This window comes from Cicer arietinum, chromosome 5, assembly GCF_000331145.2.
Source record: "Cicer arietinum cultivar CDC Frontier isolate Library 1 chromosome 5, Cicar.CDCFrontier_v2.0, whole genome shotgun sequence".
In the NCBI taxonomy this organism is placed as follows: Eukaryota; Viridiplantae; Streptophyta; class Magnoliopsida; order Fabales; family Fabaceae; genus Cicer; species Cicer arietinum.
In genome coordinates this window covers 3,968,366-3,982,840 of record NC_021164.2, presented here as the reverse complement: position 1 = coordinate 3,982,840, position 14,475 = coordinate 3,968,366, and the positions used below count along the sequence as shown (strand labels likewise).

The following is a 14,475-nucleotide window of genomic DNA, read 5'->3' as shown; positions in this document are numbered from 1 at the left end:
AAAAAAAAAAAAAAAATTAAGTACCGGATTTTTGAAATTTCCGGGTTAACTACCGGAAATTTCAAAAAACCAAATTTCCGGTGAACAAAAAATGACTACCGGAAATTTCAAATTTTTTGAAATTTCCGGTAGCTTCCGGAAATTTCAAAAATCCGGTATTCAAATTAAAACTACCGGAAATTTCATTTTTCAAATTTCCGGTAACAATTATAACTACCGGAAATTTCGATGCAACTTACCGGAAATTTCAGGAAGTTCAGATTTTTGGGTAATTTTTTTTAACTGAGAGTAAATGAATTTTATGAATTTTTTAAGGATAAAATTGGATTTTCAACAATTTGGGGGGGTATAGGTTTAAATGGGGGGTACAATAGCCAATTGTCCCAAATTTTTCATGGATTTTGTGCCCCTGTTTGAATAAGCCTAATGCCTATTCGGACTAGCCCATATGTGTATTGGATACCTGGTAACCCGCATAATCATTTTTTTTAAAGTAAAATTAGGCCACATATTCATATAAAAGTTGGTCCAAAAGAGATTAACACTTATTCAAATTGAACTAATTACACTCATTCAAATTGTTTCCTTCTTAATGTATTTATACTATACCATAAAAAATATGGGGAAGAAAGAAAAAAATTTAAATTAAAAGAGTAGCAAACAATTTTTTTTTTAAATTTAAAAAATAATATTAAAAAAAAATTTGTGGGCTACACGTCTAGCCCGCTACCCGCCTAGGACCGAACTTGGGTAGCCCATATTAAAACAAGATAACCCGCAAACCTGTTAGGACCAGCGTTAAATAGGTTGGGTAGTTCGTTTGGATAGGTATAACATATATAATCAATGATGGAATGCAGACTCAATTACATTTTACTATCATTTCCAACTAACTTTGAGTTGACACAGGATTCTGAAGCTATTGTTCACATGGATTGAGTGCAGACATAACAGGATCGTATGTTTGTGACCAACGTCTCTTCTCAGCTTCAAGAGATAAACATATGAACCTTTTTGTGAAATTTTGTGCTACATGGTCTTTAACTAGGGCTCATTTCGCTTGAATTTTTGGCCTGTTAATGGCTATCTCCCGAAAACCCAACAATATGGCTACTAAAAACACTACAATAACAAGTTACATAATCAACACAATAATCATGAATCATAGATTCAGTAAGGTATAAGAGAAAATGGGTGTGAAAATGAGAGGATTAGCCATACAAAACCCTGACATGACATGTGGGTTCATCACAATTTTGATTTGTGAATATTATGAAAATGAGAGGATTAGCCATACAAAACCCTGACATGACATGTGGGTTCATCACAATTTTGATTTGTGAATATTATCATTGTCTAACAAAGTCTCACTTTTGGTGACTTGCTCACCAAATAAGTTCATTTAGGAGCTTTCTTGGACTATGAATTCATTTCAACTCAACACATAAGTTTCTCTAAATGAACATACAAACACAATGATGCCTACGATACCAATATGTAAGCTGAGTCTTGAAAAAAATGAGGTGTTACATATGGTTACAATCATGAAGGTGAACACAACAGAGCTATTTATTTCTTAAAAAAAATCAGCAATATCATGTGTTGTATTACGTTCCAACAAATGCTCACCCACAATAGCTATTTTAACTATAATATAATCCATGCCGATTAATTTTAATCTTAGTTAATTAGTATAATTTTATGATTGTGATTTGTTGTTCTTAATTTTCACAATAAAAAAGTTTTTTTCGATTCATCATAATGTACAAATCTAACCCTTTTATCATATTCGAAATCAGATTCATCATATTGTACAACACTAAGAAAAAATCATATCTTTGAGTCTTTGACGTAAAAAAAATATATTAATGTGTAACTAGTTAAAAATTCATTAAGAGGTTACAATCAAAATCAATAATAATTAATTAAATTAAGAGAAATAGATCTGCTTAAGGACGATGCAAATCAATTTGCATCAATTTTAGACGTTAATATGAGTTATTGATTGTATGGTTAAACTACATAATTATAAACTTCATCAATTTATAATTAAATAATTAATAATTCATTTACTTGTAAGTGTAAAACTATTTAGATTAATAAATCTTTAGATTAAATTGAATAGAGAAACATTCATACAATACTAACTTGTCAAAAAAGAAACATGTGTACCATACTACTACCAATACTAGTTGTTTTCTACGAGTCGGTTTAACAGAAACATACTTGTAAAATCCGATATTCACTCTTGTTATGAATATTAAGTCCATTAGTGAATGTCTCTTGTGTCTATAAATAGGAATAATATTGTAACAAAAACCACATAACAAGAGAATAATATTATTCACTCTTTCTCTCATTCATCTTTATTCTCTTATATTTTGCCGTTATTTTGATTAATTTACAACACGTTATCAACATGACGCTAAGTCCAATGAATATATATCTTTCATAATTTTTTCATGTTAATTTTCTATTTGTCATGCTTATTTAATATATATCATAATTATTTACTCTCTATGAATTCTGAAAAAATTCAATATTCATGCATCTCTGAATGATTACAACTATATTTATTATTTTATAAATTATTTAGATTTGTGATATAGTTTTTGTTAAAACTTATATTTATTCATATGTATTCCAAAAGAATTCAATATTTATGTATCTCAAAAGAATTGTACAAAGATATTGCTTAGATCTATTATATAGTTCTTGAAGAACTTAAAACAAAAATCAATATTTAATCTTTGTGTATTACGGAAGAATTTCAATATTCATGCATCTCTGCATGATTGCACAAAATTAGATCTATTATTTAGTTTTTGAAGAACTTAAACAAAATTCAATATTTATTCTCAATAAATTCGAAGAATTCAATATTTATGTATCCTTGAAGGATTGCACAAAGTTAGACCTATTATATAGTTCTTGAAAAACTTTAAAAAATGCAATATTTATTCTCAATGAATTTCAGAAGAATTCAAGTACATATTTGAATTATTGTCTTATCGATCTTATTTCGAGGGTTTTAGTATTTTGCAATTATTTTATAAATCAAAACTATAATTTAAAATCAATTGAATAAACTTTATTTGATTTTGTTTCCCATTTAATACCACGTCCCCACTTCTAATAATAAAAAGGAATACGCCATTAAAAAAAACTCTCTGTGAAGCGTTTAGGAGAGAAAAAGGAAGAAATTCAAGAACTAAATGAGTTAGTGATTCATCCTTCAAGTGTAGCACATTTGGAGCAAAGGCCGCTGCGTGAAAATGTTAATAACGACATTCGTATCGGTAAGGGCATCACTCCAATTATATCTATGTATGATTGTGTTTATTCTGAAATTTGTAAGATTAAATATATACTATGCTGAAATACTTTTTATCAAATTGTGGAAAATAAATATAGTGTGATATGTTATTATAATGATTATATTGAACATATTCAAAGTGTGGAAAATAAATGTTATGTGATATATTGTTATAATGGTTGTATTGAACATATTCAAAGTGTGAAAATTAAATGTTATGTGATATGTCGTTAATAAATTAGCCTCGCATTATATTCATGATTTATTAAAGTGTCCACATGCATATTTATTCATAGTTGTGTGGTGGTGCGTTCATAATTGGTTAGAGCCCACATGCAGAGATTTTGAGTTAGTGGTGTTATTTGGAAAGACCCACAAAGCCCGCGGGGAGACGATATTCCAGAATCATTATATTGACATATATATTAAGTAATAAGGTCTGTTTGGGTATACATTGATTAAAGTGTGATTAGTGTTATATAAAGATAACAGGTACATTGGTCGTTTGGGTGAATTAACTTTATTAAGTATGTACTTATACATTAATTAAAGTGTGATTAGTGTTATATAAAGATAACAGGTACATTGGTCGTTTGGGTGAATTAACTTTATTAAGTATGTACTTATTTATTTATTGGTATGTATTTTGTAGATGACCCTTATATTTGATAGGACGTCACATATAGTATTACTTGAACGAATAATGTTACGGTCAACCTAATAGGAGAAATGCGAGGAAGTACAATAGCATGCAGCTGGAGGCTCTAAGATACTTTTGTTGACACACATATAGTGTTACTTGAGCGAATAATGTTATGGTCAACCTAATAGGAGAAATGCGAGGAAGTACAATAGCATGTAGTTAGAGGCTCTGAGATATTTTTGTGCCGGTGTTAGACTTGTTGGGTGAGTTTTCCACAAGTCCAAAGTTTATGACCAACTAGGATTTATGGTTGGGTAGTAAAACATCAATAGTTTTGGCTCTAGGAGTTTCTTTTGTTTAACGTATTAAATTTACTTTTAGTGATTGTAAATAATTTGATTCATTATTTTTGAAAATATAATTAAAAATATTATTAATTGATTTTAAGGTAAATGAGTATTTAAGATAATCATGAATAAATAAAAACGAATTTGTATTTTTACGTTTAGAATTTCGTTAGTTAATGTCTCGAAAAAGCGGGATATTACAGTTTACATCAGGAAGTACAGCTATTTCATGGAGATATGTGAAACAAATCACTAACAACAATATCATTAAATGATGAGAAAAGTTTAGAACAACTTGAGACAAGTCCAATAGATGTTTTGGTTGAGGCCTATGATTCAACAACTACTAGGGACTAATGGTTTGTGTTCTAAAAAATATAACTACATGAGTTTTTTACGAAGATAATATTGCATGCACCGCTCATCTGAGACAATGACACATTAAAAAAAAGATATAACAAGGTTTATTCAGATAAAATATGTAATCGCTCGTGATATTTTATTAAGTTGTGATACAAACATCAACAAAATCATTTATATGACAAAATTCGTTATAAATTCATCTTCAAGTAAAGTTTTTCAACAACTACAATAAAAGATTGATCTTTATAATTTCAAAGATCATTATCTACATGAGGGGAGAAATAAATATATTGTGCCTTATTTTTTCCTTCACCATGGTTTGGTCCCATTGAATTTTCCTAAAAAGATTTTTAATGAAGCGGTTCTCACATAAATAATGTTGTACTTTTTTGTCATTGCTTTTTTTAGTGAGGTTTTAATAAAGTATATAATATTTAGGTAAAATACCTTACGCGGTCCCTTAACTTAATTTCATGTAACAATTGAGTTATTTTTTTTTTATTTAGTCATTTATTTTATTTTATGTAACAATTTAATCATTTATTTTATTTTATGTAACAATTTAATCATTTATTTTATTTTATGTAACAATTTAATCATTTATATCTTAAAATGTCAACAATGTTATCTTTTTTTATGGAAACTCTGAAAATTTATCAAAATCTTCCAAAAAAATCTGTTAAATTAATTATCATTTTCAACATAATCCAAATATTAATCAAATTCATAACTTAAATCTTTAAATAAACTCATATTTTGATTTTCAACGACATCAAATTCATCAAATAAAGAATGAAAATATGAGTTTATTTGAATATTTGAATTATAATTTTGATGAATGTATGAATTTTCTTAAAATTAATAATGAATTTTATGAGTTGTTAGAAGATTTCGATGAATTTTATGAGTTTTTATAAATAAATAAAAAATATTATTAAAATTTTAAAAATATAAAATCAAATTATTATTTAAAATTTATTAAAAAATCAAATTAAAAAAAAAACTACACTATTATCTGAAATTAAATAAACTAAACTTAAGTTACTAACTGCAAAGATATTTTATCAAAATAACGAACCGTAAAGATATTTTATGAAAATATTCACTCGATGGATATTGAAAAAGTGTTATGAAAAGCGCATTAGTGAATCTCCTTTTATAGGTGCCTATAAATAGACAAACTACTGATTATTATTACTCACTCTCTCCTCTCTTTCTCCTATTCGTCCCTACTCGGACATATTTTGCGGTTTAACGAAACAAAATTTAAGAAGATTTCAGTTCCAAGTAGCAACGAAAACGACTTAGCTTCTTCTCAATCACCGATGGAAGTAAAAACCGCCATCAAGAAGCAACGATTAACAACCACTATGGAGGAAACCCTAACATCACCTCCGCTTCCCACTCTCTCCTTCGATCTCATTGAAGAAATTCTCTATAGGTTACCAGTGAAATCCCTAATTCAATTTCAATGCGTATGCAAATCTTGGAAATCTTTAATCTCTGACGATCCCAAATTCGCCAAGAAGCATCTTCATATGTCAATCACCTCCCCTCGTCAAAGCCGCCACCACCTCATCGTAAACTTCAATTGCTCATCTTGTAATGGTAAATTTTGGGATTCACCAATTTCATCTGTTTTTGAAGCTGCCACCGACGATTACATCGCGCAAACGAAGCTTTGTTACCCTTCCATTCTGAAATTTGGATCTTTTAAAGCTGTTGGTTCTTGTCACGGCATTCTCTGTATTGCAACTCAAGATTATTTTGTTTTTTGGAACCCTTCCGTTGGACAATTCAATATATCGCAACCACCTTTAGATTATTATTATAACATAATAGTGTATGGATTTGGTTATGATCATTTAATTGATAATTACAAGGTGGTGGTTGTTTATTGCTATGATAGTGAAAGTGATAGTAGTGATGAGGATAATGGTGATGATGATGAGGGTTTTAGTAAAACTCAAGTGATGGTTCATACTTTAGGTACTGATGGTTGGAGAAGGATTCATGAGTTTCCTTATAGTGTGATACCATTTGGTGAATGGGGGAAATTCGTTGGTGGTGCTATTAATTGGTTGGCGTCTGAGGATGGGAGTGAATTTAGCTATTCGTTTTCCATTGTTTCACTTGATTTAGGGAACGAGTCTTATCAAGAGATTTTGCAGCCTGATTATGGTGAGGTGAATGTAGTTAGTTTGACGTTAGGTGTGTTGAGGGATTGTTTGTGTATCTTTGCTCATGGTGAGTCCTTTATTGATGTTTGGATTATGAAGGAATATGGAAAGAAAGAGTCTTGGAATAAATTATTCACCGTTCCTTTTATTGAAGATCTTGGTTTTTATCCCGTTATTAAGGTAGCATATATTTATGAAGATGAACAAGTGTTGCTGGTGTCTAGAGATGCATTGAAGCCGAAGTTGGTTGTTTATGATTATAGAAGTGATACTTTTAAACTTCCCGAGATTGAAAACATCGATGCTGCGATTGTTCCAACTGTCTATGTTGAGAGTTTGATATCACCTTGCGGAATGCAGACATTGGCTGTCACTTGAGCGTAGGATTTAGCAGCAATTTATATTTTAAATTTCCATTTATATTATTTATTTGATGCTTGTTATAGTTACTAGTGACCTCATGGGTTATTTTTAATTAATGGTTGATGGATTCCACAATTTTAGAAATTGCTACATTTGTTTTTCATTATTTGTTAGTTGGTGATGTTGGTTCTCTCACCCTGCATTTTGTTTTATAATCCTGCATTTTGTTTTATGTAGTTCACAATCATGCATTGCAATACACAATTTGTGGTTTAATGCTATGTTGCTAGTTGGTAATCCATTGCCATATTCATTTTAAATACGGCGTCTGGCACTTCACCTGCATAACAGACACAGATCAAGCACCATTTGAAATTAGCACCAGACAACCTTGACTGCACATTTAAATTTCGGTGACCATATATTACCACATGCCAACATTCAGCAGCATTGCTCCTGCATAATTTTCAAACCAAGTTGATACATTACTGCATAAATTGGCAAACCAACTATACTGTTTTAAGCTCTAGAAGTTGCAGCAACCTAACTGTACAGTATGCACCACCCTGCTCCTTTTTCACTCGCGCTTCGTTTATTAGCTAACCGAAGTAACTCCATACATTACTCCTGCATATTTTTTGCTTCCACAGCCCCTGCAGCCAACATTGTCCTCAGCACTACAGATAACTGAAACTGCTATAATCAAAACCATGATTTCAAGACATGAAAAAATCCACATCTTAGTGATAAAGTGTTGCTACTGCTACTACTACCACTTAAAGTTTTTTTATATGGAAGCATTGTCTCATCTAGAAATTAGAACCAATTTATAGGAATGGATTTAAATCTGACAAAGAAGAAAAAGTTTTTAATTGAACATGACTCTTTCTCAACAAGGTTATATAATATAGGAGGAAGAAAACACAATATACATATACATGTTAGGTTGGTATTTGATCATTCAATTTGCTGTTGTGATATTATAAGTGCAGACATAGTATGCTTCTTGTAATATTTTGTTTTGGTTCATACTTGAGGCTCATGTTGTATTTGTGCTGGGCTAAGGTTGGAGAAGAAATTGTAATGAAAAGTTATGATTCTCATGTAAGGATGGGTGCAATACATAGAGCACATATAACTGCTCTTATATAGGATGAAGCTTGGGTGGATAACGTGCTAATTGTACTGTGCACTTCTTGTGCTGTGATATTTAATGAATTTGTTTTTTTTTTTGTTTGTTTTTTTAAAAAAAGGTAAAGTTCCTAAATGTGTGAGGTGATGCCACTTTAGTCCCTGAGTGTATTGAACTTGTAAATATATCGTCAAATAATAATTTGATAGACTAAATAGGCTAACTAAAAACATATGCAATGACCAAATTCTATTACTTATTATAAAAGTTAAATTCTATTACTTTTGTTTGTTTCAAATATTATTTCAATCAATTTAGAAAAAATTTGTTCAATTTTAATAATTAAACATAAATCGATAATAAAACACAATAGTTGAGTTCAACACTCGATATTACCTTGCAACGATTCAGTACACTTGCTGAAATGCTATCAGACATATATTCACCTATGGAAATCTGCCACTTTAATATGGTTGATTAAGCGTTATTTGTTTCCTAGAATAAGAGGATTCCTAGAATAAGAGGAATTTGGTCATTATGTTGTCATCTCTCCTCATTAGTTTATTTCCTTTTCTGTTTATTTTAGTTTATAAGGATTTATTGAATTAAATTGTATTTCTTTTGATGAGGATGGCTAAGTGTCTACCTCATCTATATATTTCTTCCTTGTAACCCTATTGTTTAATATATATAAGAATATAATATTTTTATTCTTTGATTTATTATATGGTATCAGTAGCAAATTGATCATTCTCATGACCAAATACGACATAACTACCGAAATAGAAATCAACATACTCAAAGAGGTCAACAATTGATTTTTTTCACCCAAGTCAATGCCAAACATGGTATAACATTGGAGACCACCACCCATCTACCCATTATAGGACATAAACTGAATGGAAAGAACTACCTTCAATGGTCACAATTAGTGGCAAAGGAAACGATCAATATCTTACTGGTGAAACAATTGCCCCAAAAACAGAAGATCAAACCTACAAAAACTGTAAGATCGAGAACAACATGGTCATGTCATGGCTAATAAATCATGATAAATGAAATAGGTGAGAATTTCTTGTTGTACACCACAACAAATGAAATTTGGAAAGATGCACATGAATTTTACTCGAGAAAAGAAAACACATCAATCATCTTTGAGATTGAGACAACTTTGCAGAATTTGAGACAAGGAGATCTATATGTCACACATTTCTATAACTCTCTCACGATTTAATGGCAACAACTTGATGTGTAGCTGGACTTGCTCGACTGATTCTAAGAAATACAAGGAGATTGTTGATAAGAAAATAATTTTGAAGTTCTTGATGGGACTTAACAAGAACTTGAATGAAGTATGAGGAAGGATACTTGGAACCAAGCCTTTACCAAGTATCTAAGAAGTCTTCTCTAAAGTACGGAGAGAAGAAAATAGGAAGAAAGTGATGTTGGGAGAGTTTTCTACAATAGTTGCCATGGAAAATCAGTCAGCATTTGGTTGTCGAGGAGTCCACCATCATTCTGGAGATAATCGATTGAAGAAGAAGAGGCCTTGGTGTGATCATTGTCAAAGAATTGGCCACGCTAAATACACAATTGTGGAAAATACATGGGAAACCTATGGAAACCATCAAAATCCACCATGGATAGGGAAAGTCGAGGCAATCATGTTTCGACTGAAGAAGTAAATCACATAGCTGCGCCTCAACCAACTTCATTTAGTCAAGAGCAAATTGAAGCCCTCCAAAAGATGTTCCCTCAAATGTCCTCCCAAAATTGTACCAAAGTTGCATAATTAGCTCACAAAGGTAATTTCTTAACTGCTTTTATTGCTAAAACTGTAAATCATAAGCTATGAATAGTTGATTCGGGTGCTTCAGATCACATGACGGAGGATAAATCACTATTTCATCATTACAATCCATGTTATGATGGACAATCTGTAAAATTGTTGATGGTTCATTCTCTAAAGCAGCCTGTACATGTTTGGTTACTTTGTCAAAAAAATATAGAGTTAAAATATGTCCTACATGTTCCAAACTTGGATTGCAATTTGTTATCTGTGAGTAAGTTTTCTAATAATCTTAATTGTGTTGCTATATTTGCCTCAAATTTGTGTGAATTTCAGATTTGGATTCGGGGAGGACGATTGGCAGTGCTAAGATTTTCTCAGGACTCTGCCTTCTTCAAACAAATCATCCTCCTATAAGACAAACTCACAATGCAGCTTGTGTTGAGTCAACCAACCAACCAAAAAAGGATAGGGCTATTATGTTGTGGCACTATTGTCTAGGTCACCCAAGTTTTATGTATCTTCAAAAATTGTTTCCTTCATTATGCAAAAATAAAAATCCATAGTTTTTCGATTTTCTAAACATGTTCGTTATTCTTATTCTATGTTACCTTATAAAGCCTCTCATCCTTTTTCCATGATTCACAGCGATGTATGGGGACAATCTAGAATAAAAAAATATCACAGGATCTAGTGGTTTGCATTGTTTATGGATGATCATTCTAGAATAACATGGTTGTTCCTTATGAAAGAAAAGTCTAAACTTGGTCAAATTTTACAAAAATTCAATAACATGATTCAAACTCAATTTAAAACCAAAATTCATGTTCTAAAAACAGATAATGCAAGAGAGTACTTTTAAACGTCTCTTGGAGAATATTTGGACATCCATAGGATCATTCATCAAAGCTTTTGTGTTGACACCCCACAGCAGAATGGGGTAGCATAAAGAAAAAATAGACACATCCTAGAAGTTGTTAGATCTCTTATGTTTACCACACATGTTCGTTATTCTTATTCTATGTTACCTTATAAACATGTTCGTTATTCTTATTCTATGTTACCTTATAAAGCCTCTCATCCTTTTTCCATGATTCACAGCAATGTATAGGGACCATCTAGAATAAAAAATATCACAGGATCTAGTGGTTTGCATTGTTTATGGATGATCATTCTAGAATAACATGGTTGTTCCTTATGAAAGAAAAGTTTGAACTTGGTCAAATTTTACAAAAATTCAATAACATGATTCAAACTCAATTTAAAACCAAAATTCATGTTCTAAAAACAGATAATGCAAGAGAGTACTTTTAAACGTCTCTTGGAGAATATTTGGACATCCATAGGATCATTCATCAAAGCTTTTGTGTTGACACCCCACAGCAGAATGGGGTAGCATAAAGAAAAAATAGACACATCCTAGAAGTTGTTAGATCTCTTATGTTTACCACACATGTTCCAAAAAAATTTGGGGTGAAGTTGTCTCAATAGCCACATACTTAATAAATAGAATGCCTTCTCGTGTACTAAAATTTCAAACTCCCTACCAGATCATTTACAACTATTTTCCTCATATTCGTGTCATATCTACTCTTCCATCCAAAGTTTTTGGTTGTTCTGTGTTAGTCCACCAACAAGCTAGTAAACTTGACCCAAGGGCTCTCAAGTGCATATTTATAGGGTAGTCTCCTAACCAAAAATGATACAAATGCTATTCCCCAACTACTAGAAATTTTTTTAACTCAATTTGAAAATCAACCATTTTATACCAAATCTGATATTCAGGGGGAGAGTTTCACAAAAGAATACCAGATTTCGGATATTGGAGCCTTTGAATCAATCTACGATGAGAATTTTTATGTGTCACCTCAAGGAAACCAAACTGGCCGAAATGTGTCCCTTGATCCTAACACTACTTTCCCCTTGTCAGACCAGCTCAATACTCATCCTTCTATTATGCCTTTGCCTGTGTCAAACCAGCCTAATTCTCAGTCCGAACTACCTAAAACTCAGTCCTCTATTCTGCCAGTGTCAGAACAGCCTTCAGAGCAACCTCCTGTTCAGCCCTCTGATTCAAACCAATCTACTGAAAAAAGTGAGTTTAGTGTCTACACTAGAAGGAACAACAAACATGAAGGGAAAACTTTGCAACAAATCGAAGACTGTCAGGAATTCAACCCAAATTTAGAGATTGAAAACGCAAAAGGTAATGTCAATTGTGACCCTACTCCCATTGTTATTTCATATGATGAAAGACCTATTGCTTTAAGAAAAGACAAACGGTCTTGCACTAATCATCCTATTAGCCAATTTGTCTCTTATGATAAATTATCTCCTCATCACTTGGCTTTTGTTAGCAACCTTGATAAAATTCAGATTCCAAATTATGTCCATGAAACTCTCCTAAATCCTGAATGGAAGAATGCCATATTGGAGGAAATTCATGAACTTGAAAAGATCGGGACTTGGGAGTTATCTGATCTACCATTTGGAAAACGTCCAATGGGATGCAAGTGGATTTATACCATTAAACAAAACTCAGATGGCAGCATCAACAAATTTAAGGCACGACTGGTTGCAAAAGGGTTTACACAATCCTATGGGATTGACAATCAAAAGACATTTGAACCTATTGCAAAACTCAACACAGTTCAGATTTTACTTTCACTTGCCTCAAATCTTGATTGGTCTCTCTATCAAATGGATGTGAAAAATGCTTTCTTAAATGGTGTGATCTTGAAGAGGAAGTTTACATAGAAAGTCCCCTAGGTTTTGAGACCTCTACCGATACAAATAAAGTTTTCAAAATCAAGAAATCTTTGTATGGATTGAAACAATCACCTAGAGCTTGGTTTAACAAATTCACAAAGGTGGTAAGGAAGTTTGGATACGTTCAATGTCAGACATATCATACAATGTTTCTCAAACACTCACCGTCAGAGAATAAGATTATATTTATTGTATATGTTGATGATATTATTCTAACAAGAGATCATGATGAAGAAATTAAGAGATTATAGAGTCTCCTAGCCAAAGAATTTGAGGTCAAAGACTTGGGAAATCTCAAATATTTCCTTGGGATGGAGGTTGCTCGATCTAAGAAAGGTATTTCAGTTTCTCAACGAAAATATGTCATAGATCTCCAAAAAGAGACATGTATGCTTGGATGTAAACCATTTGAAACTCCTATGGATGCAAATATGAAGCTAGGGACTCTAGACAATAGTGCACCAGTTGATAAAGGAAGATATCAAAGGTTAGTTGGAAAACTCATTTATTTATCTCATACTAGACTAGACATTTGTTTTGCACTGAGTATAGTGAACCAATTCATGAACGGTCCCACAAAAGAACATATGAAAGCATTATACAAAATTCTTAGATATTTAAAAATGACATTAGGCCAAGGAAGACAACAAATAGAGAAATTGAAATATTCACCGATGTTAACTAGGCAGGCTCTGTGACTGACCGACGCTCAACATCAGACTATTGTACCTTTGTTTGGGGAAACTTATTCACTTGACGGAGTAAAAAACAATATATTGTGTCTCATAAAAAGCAGAAGCCGATTATGAGGGAAAATGGTTAAAGAGGGTGCTTAATGAAATTGGAGTCCTAAATTCAATTTCCATAAAGGTGTTGTGTGATAATCAATCTACCATCAACATTGCTAAGACTCCTATTCGTCACGATATGACGAAACATGTTGAGATTGATCGTCATTTTATCAAATAAAATATTGAATATCGGAATATATCACTCCAATATACCCCTACAAGCCAACAAACTACTGACATTTTCTCCAAGGCAGTGCCAAGGAAATTTTTGAGAATCTTACATCCAAGCCAGGATTGCTAAACATCTACAACCTAGCTTGAAGAGGAGTGTAAAAATTTGCCACCGGTTGATTAAGCATTATTTCCTTGAAGAGGGATTTGGTCCTTATGTTGTCATATCTCGTTATTAGTTTATTTCCTTTTTTGTTTATTCTAGTTTATGAGGAGTTATTGTATTAATTGTATTTCTTTTATGATGAGCATGGCTAAGTGCCTACCTTCTCTATATATTCCGTTCGTGTAACCTTATTGTTTAATATATGAGAATATAATATTTCTATTCTTTGATTTACTACATAGAGCAGAAAATTTTAAAAGTTGTATGAAATTGATTTTCAACACATGTTAGAAATTTCTTAAACATAGAAAATACTAGAACAAAGAAAATAGATCCAAGTAAAACGACTGAAATTATCATTAAATGTGACAAAATATTTATAATGAGCATGAGAAATTACAGGTGACATACCCCACACATCACTGTGAATAATCTCAAAACAAGT

The 14,475-nt window shown here is 31.7% G+C and overlaps 2 protein-coding genes across 2 annotated transcripts in view; both read left to right on the top strand.

Annotated features, from left to right (window-relative positions):
* Positions 1 to 14,475, top strand: part of LOC140920337 (uncharacterized) — a 98,776-nt gene that overhangs the window by 43,004 nt on the left and 41,297 nt on the right.
* Positions 5,857 to 7,375, top strand: LOC101505126 (F-box/kelch-repeat protein At3g23880-like). Its single transcript, XM_004499679.4, has one exon. The coding sequence runs from the start codon at positions 5,995 to 5,997 to the stop codon at positions 7,225 to 7,227; it is 1,233 nt and encodes a 410-aa protein (XP_004499736.1). The 5' UTR covers positions 5,857 to 5,994; the 3' UTR covers positions 7,228 to 7,375.

Coding starts and splice junctions, on each gene's coding strand:
- LOC101505126 (XM_004499679.4), top strand. CDS start 5,995: ATGGAAGTAAAAACCGCCATCAAGAAGCAACGATTAACAACCACTATG.